General features: G+C 48.1%; 1 protein-coding gene across 8 annotated transcripts in view; it reads right to left on the bottom strand.

Annotated features, from left to right (window-relative positions):
- The window catches only part of LOC144510017 (uncharacterized), a 275,355-nt gene that overhangs the window by 250,291 nt on the left and 12,081 nt on the right, over positions 1-12,983 (bottom strand). For all 8 annotated transcript variants that reach the window (XM_078239203.1, XM_078239202.1, XM_078239206.1 and 5 more), the window contains exon 3: positions 12,695-12,724. In XM_078239203.1, coding sequence (XP_078095329.1) covers positions 12,695-12,703 — 9 coding nt within the window. In that variant the 5' untranslated portion in view covers positions 12,704-12,724. The remainder of the gene's footprint in view (positions 1-12,694; positions 12,725-12,983) is intronic.

Genomic DNA, 12,983 nt, shown 5'->3' with positions numbered 1-12,983 from the left:
ATTTCTTCTTTCAGAACAAACCATGTCACGAGGTGTCCTGGAGAACATAAGAACTAGGAGCAGGAATAGGCCATCTGGCCCCTTGAGCCTGCTCCGCCATTCAATAAGATCATGGCTGATCTTTTTGTGGACTCAGCTCCACTTACCCGCCCGCTCACCATAACCCTTAATTCCTTTACTGTTCAAAAATGTATCTATCCTTGCCTTAAAAACATTCAATGAGGTAACCTCAACTGCTTCACTGGACAGGGAATTCCACAGATTCCCAACCCTTTGTGTGAAAAAGTTCCTCCTCAACTCAGTCCTAAATCTGCTTCCCCTTATTTTGAGGCTATGCCCCCTAGTTCGAGTTTCACCCGCCAGTGGAAACAACTTCCCTGCTTCTATCTTATCTATTCCCTTCATAATCTTATATGTTTCTATAAGATCTCCCCTCATTCTTCTGAATTCCAATGAGTAATAGCCCCAGTCTACTCAAACTCTCCTCATAAGCCAACCCTCTCAACTCCGGAATCAACCTAGTGAATCTCCTCTGCACCCCCTCCAGTGCCAGTATATCCTTTCCCAAGTCAGGAGACCAAAACCGTACACAGTACTCCAGGTGTGGCCTCACCAGCACCTTATACAGCTGCAACATAATCTCGCTGTTTTTAAACTCCACCCCTCTAGCAATGAAGGACAAAATTCCATTTGCCTTCTTAATTACCTGCTGCACCTGCAAACCAACTCCTTGAGATTCCTGCATAAGAACACCCAGGTCCCTCTGCACAGCAGCATACTGCAATTTTTTACCATATAAATAATAGTCCATTTTGCTGTTATTCCTACCAAAATGGATGACCTCACATTTACCAACATTGTACTCCATCTGCCAGAACCTCGCCACTCACTTAGACTATCTATATCCCTTTGCAGACTTTCAGCATCCTCTGCACACTTTGCACTGCCACCCATCTTAGTGTCATCTGCGAATTTTGACACACTACACTTGGTCCCCAACTCCAAATCAACTATGTAAATCGTAAACAATTGCAGTCCCAACACTGATCCGTGAGGCACACCACTAGTCACTGATCACCAACCAGAAAAACATCCATTTACCCCCACTCTTTGCTTTCTGTTAGTTAACCAATCCTCTATCCATGCTAATACATTACCCGTAACACTGCGCACCTTTATCTTATGTAGGAGTCTTTGGTGCAGCACCTTGTCAAATGTCTTCTGGAAATCCAGATACACCACATCCACAGGTTCCCCATTGTCCACTGCACATGTAATGTTCTCAAAGAATTCCACCAAATTAGTCAAACATAACCTGCCCTTCATGAACCCATGCTGCGTCTTACCAATGGGACTATTTATATCCAGATGTCTCGCTATTTCTTCCTTGATGATAGATTCAAGCATTTTCCCTCCTACAGAAGTTAAGCTCACCGGCCTATAGTTACCTGCCTTTTGTCTACCTCCTTTTTTAAACAGTGGCGTCACATTTGCTGTTTTCCATTCTGCAGGAACCACCCCAGAGTCCAGCGAATTTTGGTAAATTACCACAAGTGCATTTGCTATTTCTCCCGCCATTTATTTAGTGCCCTGGGATGCATTCCATTAGAACCAGGAGACTTGTCTACCTTTAGCCCCATTAACTTGCCCAACACTACCTCTTTCGTGATAATGATAGTTTCTAGGTTCTCTCCTGCCAGTCTTCCTGACTATGAGAGATCAGGACATTGGCACATGTTGGGTCTGATCACGAGGTATGACACTATTAACAGCAGCCTCAACGCACCCAGCTACCACAACACTGACCGTGACACCAATCGCTCATTGGTATGTGTCAGGGTTGGTAACAATGTGATTCTTTGATTTAAAGCAAAGAAGCCGGCTGTATATTGGAGAATGATGTTAAGGAGCACGGAGGGTTAAAAACAGCACAGCCTTATTTACAGATGTGTGTTTGCTTACATGGTGCTTCTTCTCTGCCTGTTTCCTGCACTTGGGGTTTCACTTAGAATCATAGAATCCTACACTGCAGAAGGAGGCCATTTGGCCCATCGAGTCTGCACTGACCACAATCCCACTCAGGCCCTATCCCCATAACCCCATGCATTTACCCTAGCTAGTTCCCCTGACACTGAGGGAAAATTTAGGATGGCCAATCCACCTAACCCGCACATCTTTGGACTGTGGAAGGAAACCGGAGCACCTGAAGGAAACCCACACAGACACGAGGAGAATGTGCAGAATCCACACACACAGTGACCCAAGCCAGGAATCAAACTCGGATCCCTGGCGTTGTGAAGCAGCAGTGCTAACCCCTGTGTCACCCCACTTCACTTCTGGTGAATACATTAATACAACAGAGCTCAGTAAGTCAATAGGGATTAATACAAATACATAACATAGTAAAAATACATACATACATACATAACAAGGCCTTCCCTGTATCACCATCAGCCACACTGCCTTACCAGATAGAAACTAGCAGTTCCTCAACTTGATCGAATAGATACTCTCGGTCATTGTCACACAGAGCGGAGAAGTGAAATGGAACATATTTTGAGACACTAATAAAATAGCAAGCTCAGCCTTTGGGAGCAAGAGTCGAAAGATGCTGAATGTTTTGAGGCTAGTTTGAATATAACGGAACGTCTTAATGAAGCCAAGTGGTCTGCTCTCATCAATTACATGAGTGGTGAGAAAACTCTGAATGCACTAAAAGTCACCCCAATAAATTGCGATAGATAGGTGGTGCGCCAATGGCTGCTGATTACCACTTTGTCAGAACATAGAGATGTCCTCTGTCACAGAGAATATTAGCGGCACGTATGTTGGGATCAAAAAAGGCATGATGTGGAGAAGCCGGCGTTGGACTGGGGTAAACACAGTAAGAGTTTTAACGACACCAGGTTAAAGTCCAACAGGTTTATTTGGTAGCAAATACCATTAGCTTTCGGAGCGCTGCTCCTTCGTCAGATGGAGTGGAAATCTGTTCTCAAACAGGGCACAGAGACACAAAATCAAGTTACAGAATACTGATTAGAATGAGAATCCCGACAACCAACCAGGTCTTAAACATACAGGCAATGTGAGTGGAGGGAGCATTAAGCACAGGTTAAAGAGATGTGTATTGTCTCCAGACAGGACAGCCAGTGAGATTCTGCAAGCCCCACAGCTTGCCTCCTGGACTTGCAGAATCTCACTGGCTATCCTTTTGTGTCTCTGTGCCCTGTTTGAGAGCAGATTTCCACATGGCATTTGCTACCAAATAAACCTGTTGGACTTTAACCTGGTGTTGTTAAAACTCTTACCATCAAAAAAGGCAACAGGCTATCAGCTCCTTTGAAAACAGGCTAGGGGAACCGAATGCAATAAACAGTTGGAAAAATGGTGAGACACTACCTTAAGTTGGGGAACTTAAAGCATATCTGTCATAAATAGGTTGGATTTGGAACCCACAGTGCAGAAGTTTCACGAAGCTACTTTGTCATGGGCAAAGCTTCATGTACTGTTGCTGTATCAGCTGAACTCAACAATCATGGGAAACTGGCATCGACGCAAACTTCCGTGTCTCTGCTGGAGGGAGGCGTACTGCTCCTGGATATATGTGATGCAAAGATTGTGACCCTGGACAAGAACAAATACAAATGCAGTGATTGAAACAACTATTGTGACGTTTCCTGCTGAGTATCTTAGAAAAGATATTTGCCCATTTTGTCCTTATCAGACTGCATATCCAGGCTGAACACATCTATCCTAAATACCAGTGTGAGCTCAGGACTGAAAGGCCCACACTTGTTTTGCTCTTCTCAGTCTAACAACTGCAAGAGAAATCCCATCATGAGGTCAGAAGTGGGGATGTTGGCTGATGATTGCACAATGTTCAGCATCATTTGTGACTCCACAGATACTGAAATAGTCCATTCCCAAAATGGAGCAATACCTGGTCGACATCCAGGCTTGGGCTGACAAGTGGCAAGTAAGATTCACCCCACACAAAGGTCAGGCAATGACCATCTCCAACAAGAGAGAATCAAACCATCGTCCCTTTGATCATCTACTCAGCCTATGAATTGTTCTTGTAGAGAGCCAGAACAGACACAATGGCCGCTATTTTACCATTTTTATTTTAAGTGCTGGGTGGACTTGAAACTGGAAGTGTTTCAGATCTGACTTTGAGGCCCGTTCTGAGGTGCCCCCATAACCACTCTGCCTCCACAAATATCAGCAAGGCCGAATCTTGCTGCAGAAGCCTGTGGCGTGGCTTAATGCGCAAGAAATCCTGCAGCTCCGTTCACAGCCTCCAATTGCGCATGTGCAAAAAAATATATATAATAATGCGGCTCCCCTGCCACATCCCTCTTGGGCCGGATAGTGCCTCCCCTTGGCCCCCTTAGACATTGCCCCCTCCCCAACATTATTGATCCCCTTATCCCCCCCTCCCTCGCCACCCAGACCGATTGCGGTCTCCTCCCCGCCTCCCTCCAGCGATCGCAGGCAGAGTGGCAGCGGCCCCATCCTCCCCCCCCGACTGATCACAGCCAGAGTGATCCCGCCACCCACTCATCCCACCCATCTCAAGCAGAGTAATCCCACCTCCCCCTCCCGCACCCTCCTGCACAAGGCCCCCATCTCCCCCTGACTCCGATGGCTGTGTGACACCTTCCCTCTTTCTCCCCTGTCCTCAATCATCACTGAGGCACTGATCCACACCCCCCAAACACCACTGCCCCACCCCCCCCCCACCCTCCCTCCACTCCCCGCCCCATCAGCACACTTGCAAGTGCTCACTCCCTCAATGCTAACAAGCAAGCTGCATGTAACTTGCTGGAATGCTCTGCCAAACTCCATTGTTCCACTGGAGCAAGCTGAGAGGGAGTGATTGGAGGCAGCAGTGCTGGTGAGAGATTAATGGAATTGTTTATTTATTTAATTAGTCAGCTAGTGTGTGTTTTTTTTGGCCTTTACTTTTGCAGTAGAATTTTAAGTTTAAAGTGAAAACTGGAAGTGGGCTGCTAAGGAGTCTGGGAAGGGTTTTTGAAGCGCGTGAAGTATAAAAGGTAGGCTGCAGTATACAGCGGGCAGCGTCGGGAGCGGGCAGTGGAGTGAGTGGGAAGCAGAGTGTGAGCTATAAGGCATTGGCTCACAGGGCTTTGGGGGACAGGGCAAGCAGGGGTGAGTTTAAATTCATTTCTGCACTTTCTACCTGGTACTGGCAAGGTATCTAGAGGGGATGGGTGTGCAGGCAGTGCTATGTTCCTCTTGCACTATGTTTGAGGTGAGGGACGACGACAGTGTCCCTGCTGATTACACCTGTGGGCAGTGCACCCATCTGCAGCTCCTCCAAAACCGTGTTAGGGAACTGGAGCTGGAGTTGGATGAACTTAGGATCATTAGGGACGCAGAGGTGGCCATAGACAGAAGCTTTAGGAATACAGTTACTCCGATGAATGAAAACAGATGGGTGACGGTGAGAGGGGCTGGGAGGAAGCAGTCCGTGCAGGGATCCCCGGTGGTCGTTCCCCTTAGCAACAAGTATTCCGCTTTGGATACGGTTGAGGGGGATGACATACCAGTGGTGAGCCGCAGTGAGAGGATATCCAGCACTGTGTCCGTCTCTGTGGCTCGGGAGGGTAAGGGGCAGAGCGGGAAGGCAATAGTTATTGGGGACTCGTTAGTTAGAGGGATAGATAGGAGGTTCTGTGGCAGCAAAAGAGACTCACGGATGGTATGTTGCCTACCAGATGCCAAGGTCAGTGACGTCTCAGACCGTGTTTTCCGGATTCTGAAGGGGGAGGGGAAACAGTCACAAGTCGTGGTACACATTGGTACCAATGACATAGGTAAGCGAAGGGACGGGGATTTAAAGCAGGAATTTCTGGAGCTGGGCTGGAAGCTGAGAGCCAAGACAAGACATGTGGTCATCTCTGGTACGTTGCCGGTGCCACGTGATAGCGAGTTGAGGAACAGGGAGAGAGTGCAGTTAAACATGTGGTTGCAGGGATGGTGTAGGAGGGAGGGTTTCAGATACGTGGATAATTGGAACACATTCTGGGGAAGGTGGGACCTGTACAAACAGGACGGGGTGCACCTGAACCAGAGGGGCACCAATATCCTAGGAGGGAAATTTGTTACGGCTCTTCAGGGGGGTTTAAACTAATTTGTCAGGGGAGTGGGAAAAGGAGTTGTAGTCCAGAAGTCAGTGAGGGTGGTGAGGTATTGGGGAAGGTATCAGGGTCAAGGGTGGGTACCAGTAGACAGGAAGGTGGGTTGAAGTGTGTCTACTTCAATGCAAGGAGCATCCGGAACAAGGTAGCTGAACTTGGGGCGTGGATTGGTACTCGGGACTATGATGTTGTGGCCATTACGGAGACGTGGGTAGAACAAGGACAGGAATGGTTGTTGGACGTCCCGGGGTATCGATGTTTTACTAAGTGTAGGGAAGCTGGTAAAAGAGGTGGAGGAGTGGCAATTGTTAATCAAGGATAGTTGAACGGCTGCGGAAAGGCACTTTGAGGGGGATCTGCACACTGAGGTAATATGGGCTGAGGTTAGAAATAGGAAAGGAGCGGTCACGTTGTTAGGAGTTTACTATAGGCCCCCAAATAGTCATAGAGATGTGGAGGAAGAAATTGCTAAACAGATTATGGATATGTGTGGGGGTCACAGGGTAGTTGTCATGGGGGACTTTAACTTTCCAAATATTGATTGGAGCCTTTGTAGGTCAAATAGTTTGGATAGGGCAGTTTTTGTGCAGTGTGTGCAGGAGGGTTTCCTGACACAATATGTGGATAGGCCGACAAGAGGTGAGGCCACATTGGATTTGGTACTGGGAAATGAACCGGGCCAAGTGTTAGATTTGGTTGTGGGAGAGCACTTTGGAGATAGTGACCACAATTCGGTGTCTTTTGTTATTGCAATGGAGAAGGATAGGGCCGTACGGCAGGGCAAGGTTTATAATTGGGGGAGAGGTAATTATGATGCGATTAGGCAAGAATTAGGGGGCATAAGTTGGGAACAGAAACTGTCAGAGAAAGGAACTAATGAAAAGTGGAACTTTTTCAAGGAACAAATACTGGATGTCCTTGATAGGTATGTCTCTGTCAGGCAGGGAGGAAATGGCCGAGTGAGGGAAACATGGTTCACGAAAGAGGTGGAACGTCTTGTGAAAAGGAAGAAGGAAGCTTATGTAGGGATGAGGAAACAAGGTTCAGATGGCTCGATTGAGGGTTACAAGTTAGCAAGGAATGAGCTGAAAAAGGGGCTTAGGAGAGCTAGGAGGGGACACGAGAAGTCCTTGGCGGGTCGGATCAAGGAAAACCCGAAGGCTTTTTACTCTTATGTGAGGAATAAAAGAATGACCAGGTGAGGTTAGGGCCGGTCAAGGACAGTAGTGGGAACTTGTGTATGGAGTCAGTAGAGATAGGCGAGGTGATGAATGAATACTTTTCTTCAGTGTTCACCAAGGAGAGGGGCCATGTTTTTGAGGAAGAGAAGGTGTTACAGGCTAATAGGCTGGAGGAAATAGATGTTCGGAGGGAGGATGTCCTGGCAGTTTTGAATAAACTGAAGGTCGATAAGTCCCCTGGGCCTGATGAAATGTATCCTAGGATTCTTTGGGAGGCAAGGGATGAGATTGCAGAGCCTTTGGCTTTGATCTTTGGGTCCTCACTGTCCACGGGGATGGTGCCAGAAGACTGGAGAATGGCGAATGTTGTTCCTCTGTTTAAGAAAGGGAATAGAAATGACCCTGGTAATTATAGACCGGTTAGTCTTACTTTGGTGGTTGGTAAATTGATGGAAAAGGTCCTTAGAGATGGGATTTACGACCATTTAGAAAGATGCGGATTAATCCGGGATAGTCAGCACGGATTCGTGAAGGGCAAGTCGTGCCTCACAAATTTGATATAATTTTTTGAGGAGGTAACTAAGTGTGTTGATGAAGGTAGGGCAGTTGATGTCATATACATGGATTTTAGTAAGGCGTTTGATAAGGTCCCCCATGGTCGGCTTATGATGAAACTGAGGAAGTGTGGGATAGAGGGAAAGTTGGCCGATTGGATAGGTAATTGGCTGTCTGATCGAAGACAGAGGGTGGTGGTCGATGGAAAATTTTCAGATTGGAGGCAGGTTGCTAGCGGAGTGCCGCAGGGATCAGTACTTGGTCCTCTGCTCTTTGTGATTTTTATTAATGACTTAGAGGAGGGGGCTGAAGGGTGGATCAGTAAAATTGCTGATGACACCAAGATTGGTGGAGCAGTGGATGAGGTGGAGGGCTGTTGTAGGCTGCAAAGAGATATAGATAGGATGCAAAGCTGGGCTGAAAAATGGCAAATGGAGTTTAACCCTGATAAATGTGAGGTGATTCATTTTGGTAGGACTAATTTAAATGTGGATTACAGAGTCAAAGGTAGGGTTCTGAAGACTGTGGAGGAACAGAGAGATCTTGGGGTTCATATCCACAGATCTCTAAAGGTTGCCACTCAAGTGGATGGAGCTGTGAAGAAGGCCTACAGTGTGTTAGCTTTTATTAACAGGGGGTTGGAGTTTAAGAGCCGTGGGGTTATGCTGCAACTGTACAGGACCTTGGTGAGACCACATTTGGAATATTGTGTGCAGTTCTGGTCACCTCACTATAAGAAGGATGTGGAAGCGCTGGAAAGAGTGCAGAGGAGATTTACCAGGATGCTGCCTGGTTTGGAGGGTAGGTCTTATGAGGAAAGGTTGAGGGAGCTCGGGCTGTTCTCTCTGGAGCGGAGGAGGCTGAGGGGAGACTTAATAGAGGTTTATAAAATGATGAAGGGGATAGATAGAGTGAACGTTCAAAGACTATTTCCTCGGTAGGATGGAGCTACAAGGGGGCATAACTATAGGGTTCGTGGTGGGAGATACAGGAAGGATATCAGAGGTAGGTTCTTTACGCAGAGAGTGGTTGGGGTGTGGAATGGACTGCCTGCAGTGATAGTGGAGTCAGACACTTTAGGAACATTTAAGCGGTTATTGGATAGGCACATGGAGCACACCAGGATGATAGGGAGTGGGATAGCTTGATCTTGGTTTCAGATAAAGCTCGGCACAACATCGTGGGCTGAAGGGCCTGTTCTGTGCTGTACTGTTCTATGTTCTATAACTGCCTGCAGCTGATCTGTCCTAACAAGGGGCAGCTCCATAAAAGCCCCAAGGATGCACAGGCAGTGCAGGAAAAAGATGACCAAATGCTCAGCACCGAGATTCACTGAGGGCGACCTCGGGAGGCTGCTGTATGCGGCAGAGCAAGGTGGGACATCCTCTTCCCCCACAGGAGAGCGCAGACCCAAGCAAAGCGGCCTGGAGACAGTTGCCGCCTTAGTTAGTGCCATGGCACTGGCCCTCAGAACAGCAAAAAGGTCGATGACCTCATCTGGACAGCAAGGGTGAGTGCCTAACCCCATCTAGCATCTTCTCCCAAATCTCCCCCAGATCCCCCCACCCCCAGCACCCTGCATGCTTCCAGCCCCTGACCCCGACCCCCAAGCACCTCCTTCCTACCGTGCCCCCCACCCCCTCCCCCCAAGGTCCAGGGCCTCCAGAGGATGTCCGCCAAACGCATCACAGGCCACAGGGCGAGGTAGGCAGCTGGCCCCCTTCACCTCCGATGTACATTCTGGGGAGACATGTAGATGTAATGGTTGGCCATGTAAGGTTAGGAAGTTATAGTTGCACTAAGATGGCACAGGCGAAGGGCTGCATCAGTTTGATAGATCTTTAAACTGTTTTCTGTTCACGCATTTTTATGTTAGAATTTATTATTTAAACACTTAATTGTAATCATTCAGTGTTTTTTCACCACTCACCTGTGACTAATTTGTCTCAGATTTGCCTTGAACATGAATCCTGTTCCCCTGACGGTCGCCGGAGGGATGTTTCATGTTGATGTCAGTTGGGGAGGCCCCTCAACAATGTGTCACTGAGAAAATGAGGCCATTGGTTCCCCAGAACCCACGAGTGATTCCCTCCCCTCCTCCAGCCCACCCACCCCAGGGCCCTGTATGGGGGCTTACAGATCCCTTACCCATTACACAGACGTGGGCCTAGGTGCCAGCGTGCATGCAGAGCTCAGGTAGGAGTCAGATGAGTTTGCACTAGAACATCATCATAATGGTGCTTGGCAAATTGTCATCACCCTCCTGCCTGCCCAGGAAACTCGCTAACACAGCGTCCCCAGGCCCACCACTCTGATGTGACGAAGTGGCAGGAGACAAAAGGATTTTGGCGGGATGGGGGGTGAATGGAACACACGTGCACAGACACAGGCCCCTAGTTAGTGAAGTGCCTGGTGATCATGGCCTCCCTAGCCGCCCTGGCATGCCTTATTCTATCTGCCAACCCTCCAGTACCTGGGTGGTGTCTCTCTTCCTCCTCCTCCTGCTGGTGGGCCTCCACATCCTCCTCCTCCTCCAAAAGGTCTCCTCTCTGCTGCGCCAGGTTGTGTAGGGCACAGCAGACCACCACAATGCGGGAAGAAATCAGGGGGCTGTATTGAAGGGCCCCACCAGAGCGGTCCAAGCACCTGAACCGCATCTTCAGGAGACCTATTCACCTCTCCATTATAGAGCAGGTGGCAACTTGGGCCTCATTACACTGGGTCTCTGCCTCAGTCACAGGCCTTCGCACAGGCGTCATTGACCATGTCCGAAACGAGTAACCCATGTCACCCACGAGCCACCCCTGCAGCCTGGGCTCCTCCTCAAAGGCCAACGTAATGTCTGAGCTCCTCAGAATGAAGCTGTCATGCACTCTGCTGGGATGTCTCGCGCAGACGTGCATAATGTTTATCTTGTGTTCACAAATCAGTTGGACATTTAGGGTGTGGAACCCCTGTCTATTGATGAATCTTTAAGGATTCTGCAGAGGGGCCTTGAGGGCGACGTGGGTGCAGTTGATGGCCCCTGGAACATTAGGCATAACCGCAATGGCTGCGAACCCTGCAGCCCAGGCTTCCTGATGGGCACGTTCCAGGTTAAATTTGATATACTGCCCAGCCCAAGCATACAGCGCATCCGTGACCTGCTTGACACAGGTGCGCGCAGCTGACTGGGAAATGCCATATACATCTCCGCTGGGGGTCTGGAAGGAGCCAGTGGCATAAAAGTTCAGAGCGGCCGTCAATTTGACAGCCACCGAAAGTGGGTGCCCTCCCTGCCCCGAGGTGCCAGGTCCTGCAACAAGTGGTACAGGTGTTGCACTGTCTCCTTTCAGAGCCGGAGCCATCGGCAGCACACGGTGTCCAACATCTGTTCAAATGACACTCGTGTGCAGAACTGCCGGGGTCTCCGCTCTCTCCTTCTCCTGCACCCCGCACTTTGGGCAAATGACTCAAAAAACAAAATGTCCGCCCTGAAAGGAGACATTCAACATGCTCAGTTTCATTGGTCAGAACATTGAATACAAGAGTTGGGACGTCTTGTTGAAGTTGTACAAGACACTGGTAAGACCACACTTGGAATACTGTGTATAGTTCTGGTCACCCTATTATAGAAAGGATATTATTAAACTAGAAAGAGGGCAGGAGAGATTTACTAAGATGCCGCCGGGACTTGATGGTTTGAGTTATAAGGAGAGGCTGGATAGACTGGGACTTTTCTCTCTGGAGCGTAGGAGGCTGAGGGGTGATCTTATAGAGGTCTATAAAATAATGAGGGGCACAGATCAGCTGGATAGTCAATATCTTTTCCCAAAGGTAGGGGAACCTAAAATGAGAGGGCATGGGTTTAAGGTGAGAGGGGAGAGATACAAAAGGGTCCAGAGGGGCAATTTTTTCACACAGAGGATAGTGAGTGTCTGGAACAAGCTGCCAGAGGTAGTAGTAGAGGCGGGTACAATTTTTTCTTTTAAAAAGCATTTAGATAGTTACATGGATAAGATGGGTATAGAGGGATATGGGCCAAATGCGGGCAATTGGGACTAGCTTAGGGGTTTAAAAAAAAGGGCGGCATGGACAAGTTGGGCTGAAGGACCTGTTTCCATGCTGTAAACCTCTATGACTCTATGACCTCCTGTAAGCAGCATGGAGCCGTCCAACAGTAGGCACTTACCTCTTCACTAACCCTCACTGATGGAGCGCCCAATTCAGACTCTTATGGAGCATGTCTATTCCAGACCGATCCGGATTGGGCGAAAGCAGTGATAATGGCAGACATGCCGGTAAAGTGGGGCATGCAGCATGTTAAGTGGATTGAAATCAAAGCAATTACATTTAAATGGATGTCGTGCCCATTTTGAGTGGGCTCCCGATTGTGGCCATCTTCAGGCCTTGGTAAGGTGGGAATCACCGCAGAGGCGGGCGCGGATCGTGCTACTCGCCTCACGCCCAACTTTACCACATTTTCGTGCCCAGAAATGGGCGCAATTCAATGGTAAAACCGCCCCCAATGTGTTGAATGGCCTCCTGCTGTATGCTACAATCATTCTATGATTCTGTGGTTCGATGTTGTTGTCTTTTTGCTCCCTGATGTGAAGCCCTCGGGCACCTAAATCTCTCGAATGCTTCCCAAGCGTGACAACACTGCAGCAAGATACAAATTCAAGTTGCACATAAAACTGAACCAGTTATAACATTCATACCTTCAAAGAGGTTCACAACAAATTCTTCTCTAACCTACATTCACAGTGAAGAGGGAACAGTTTGTTTATCTAAATAGGATGTTGGTGAACTTACCAAAATCATTCTGACAATTTCCCTCCAATTCTGGAAAACAAAATTCATTAACACAATCCATTAAAATAAAAACATGGCATCAACATTGTGAGGAAACATCACCGTGTGAATTTGGTGTGGATAGTCAATATCACAATATACATAAATGATTTCCAAAGAAGCCCTACCGTGCAGAAGGAGACCATTCAGCCCATCAAGTCTACATCGACTCTCTGACACATGAGAGAACCAAGTGTGATTTTTCTAGGTTTGTCCACACCCTAGCTATGACTGTAACACTACATTCTGC

Source organism: Mustelus asterias, chromosome 22, assembly GCF_964213995.1.
Source record: "Mustelus asterias chromosome 22, sMusAst1.hap1.1, whole genome shotgun sequence".
In the NCBI taxonomy this organism is placed as follows: domain Eukaryota; kingdom Metazoa; phylum Chordata; class Chondrichthyes; order Carcharhiniformes; family Triakidae; genus Mustelus; species Mustelus asterias.
This window is presented reverse-complemented; position numbering and strand designations above follow the sequence as displayed.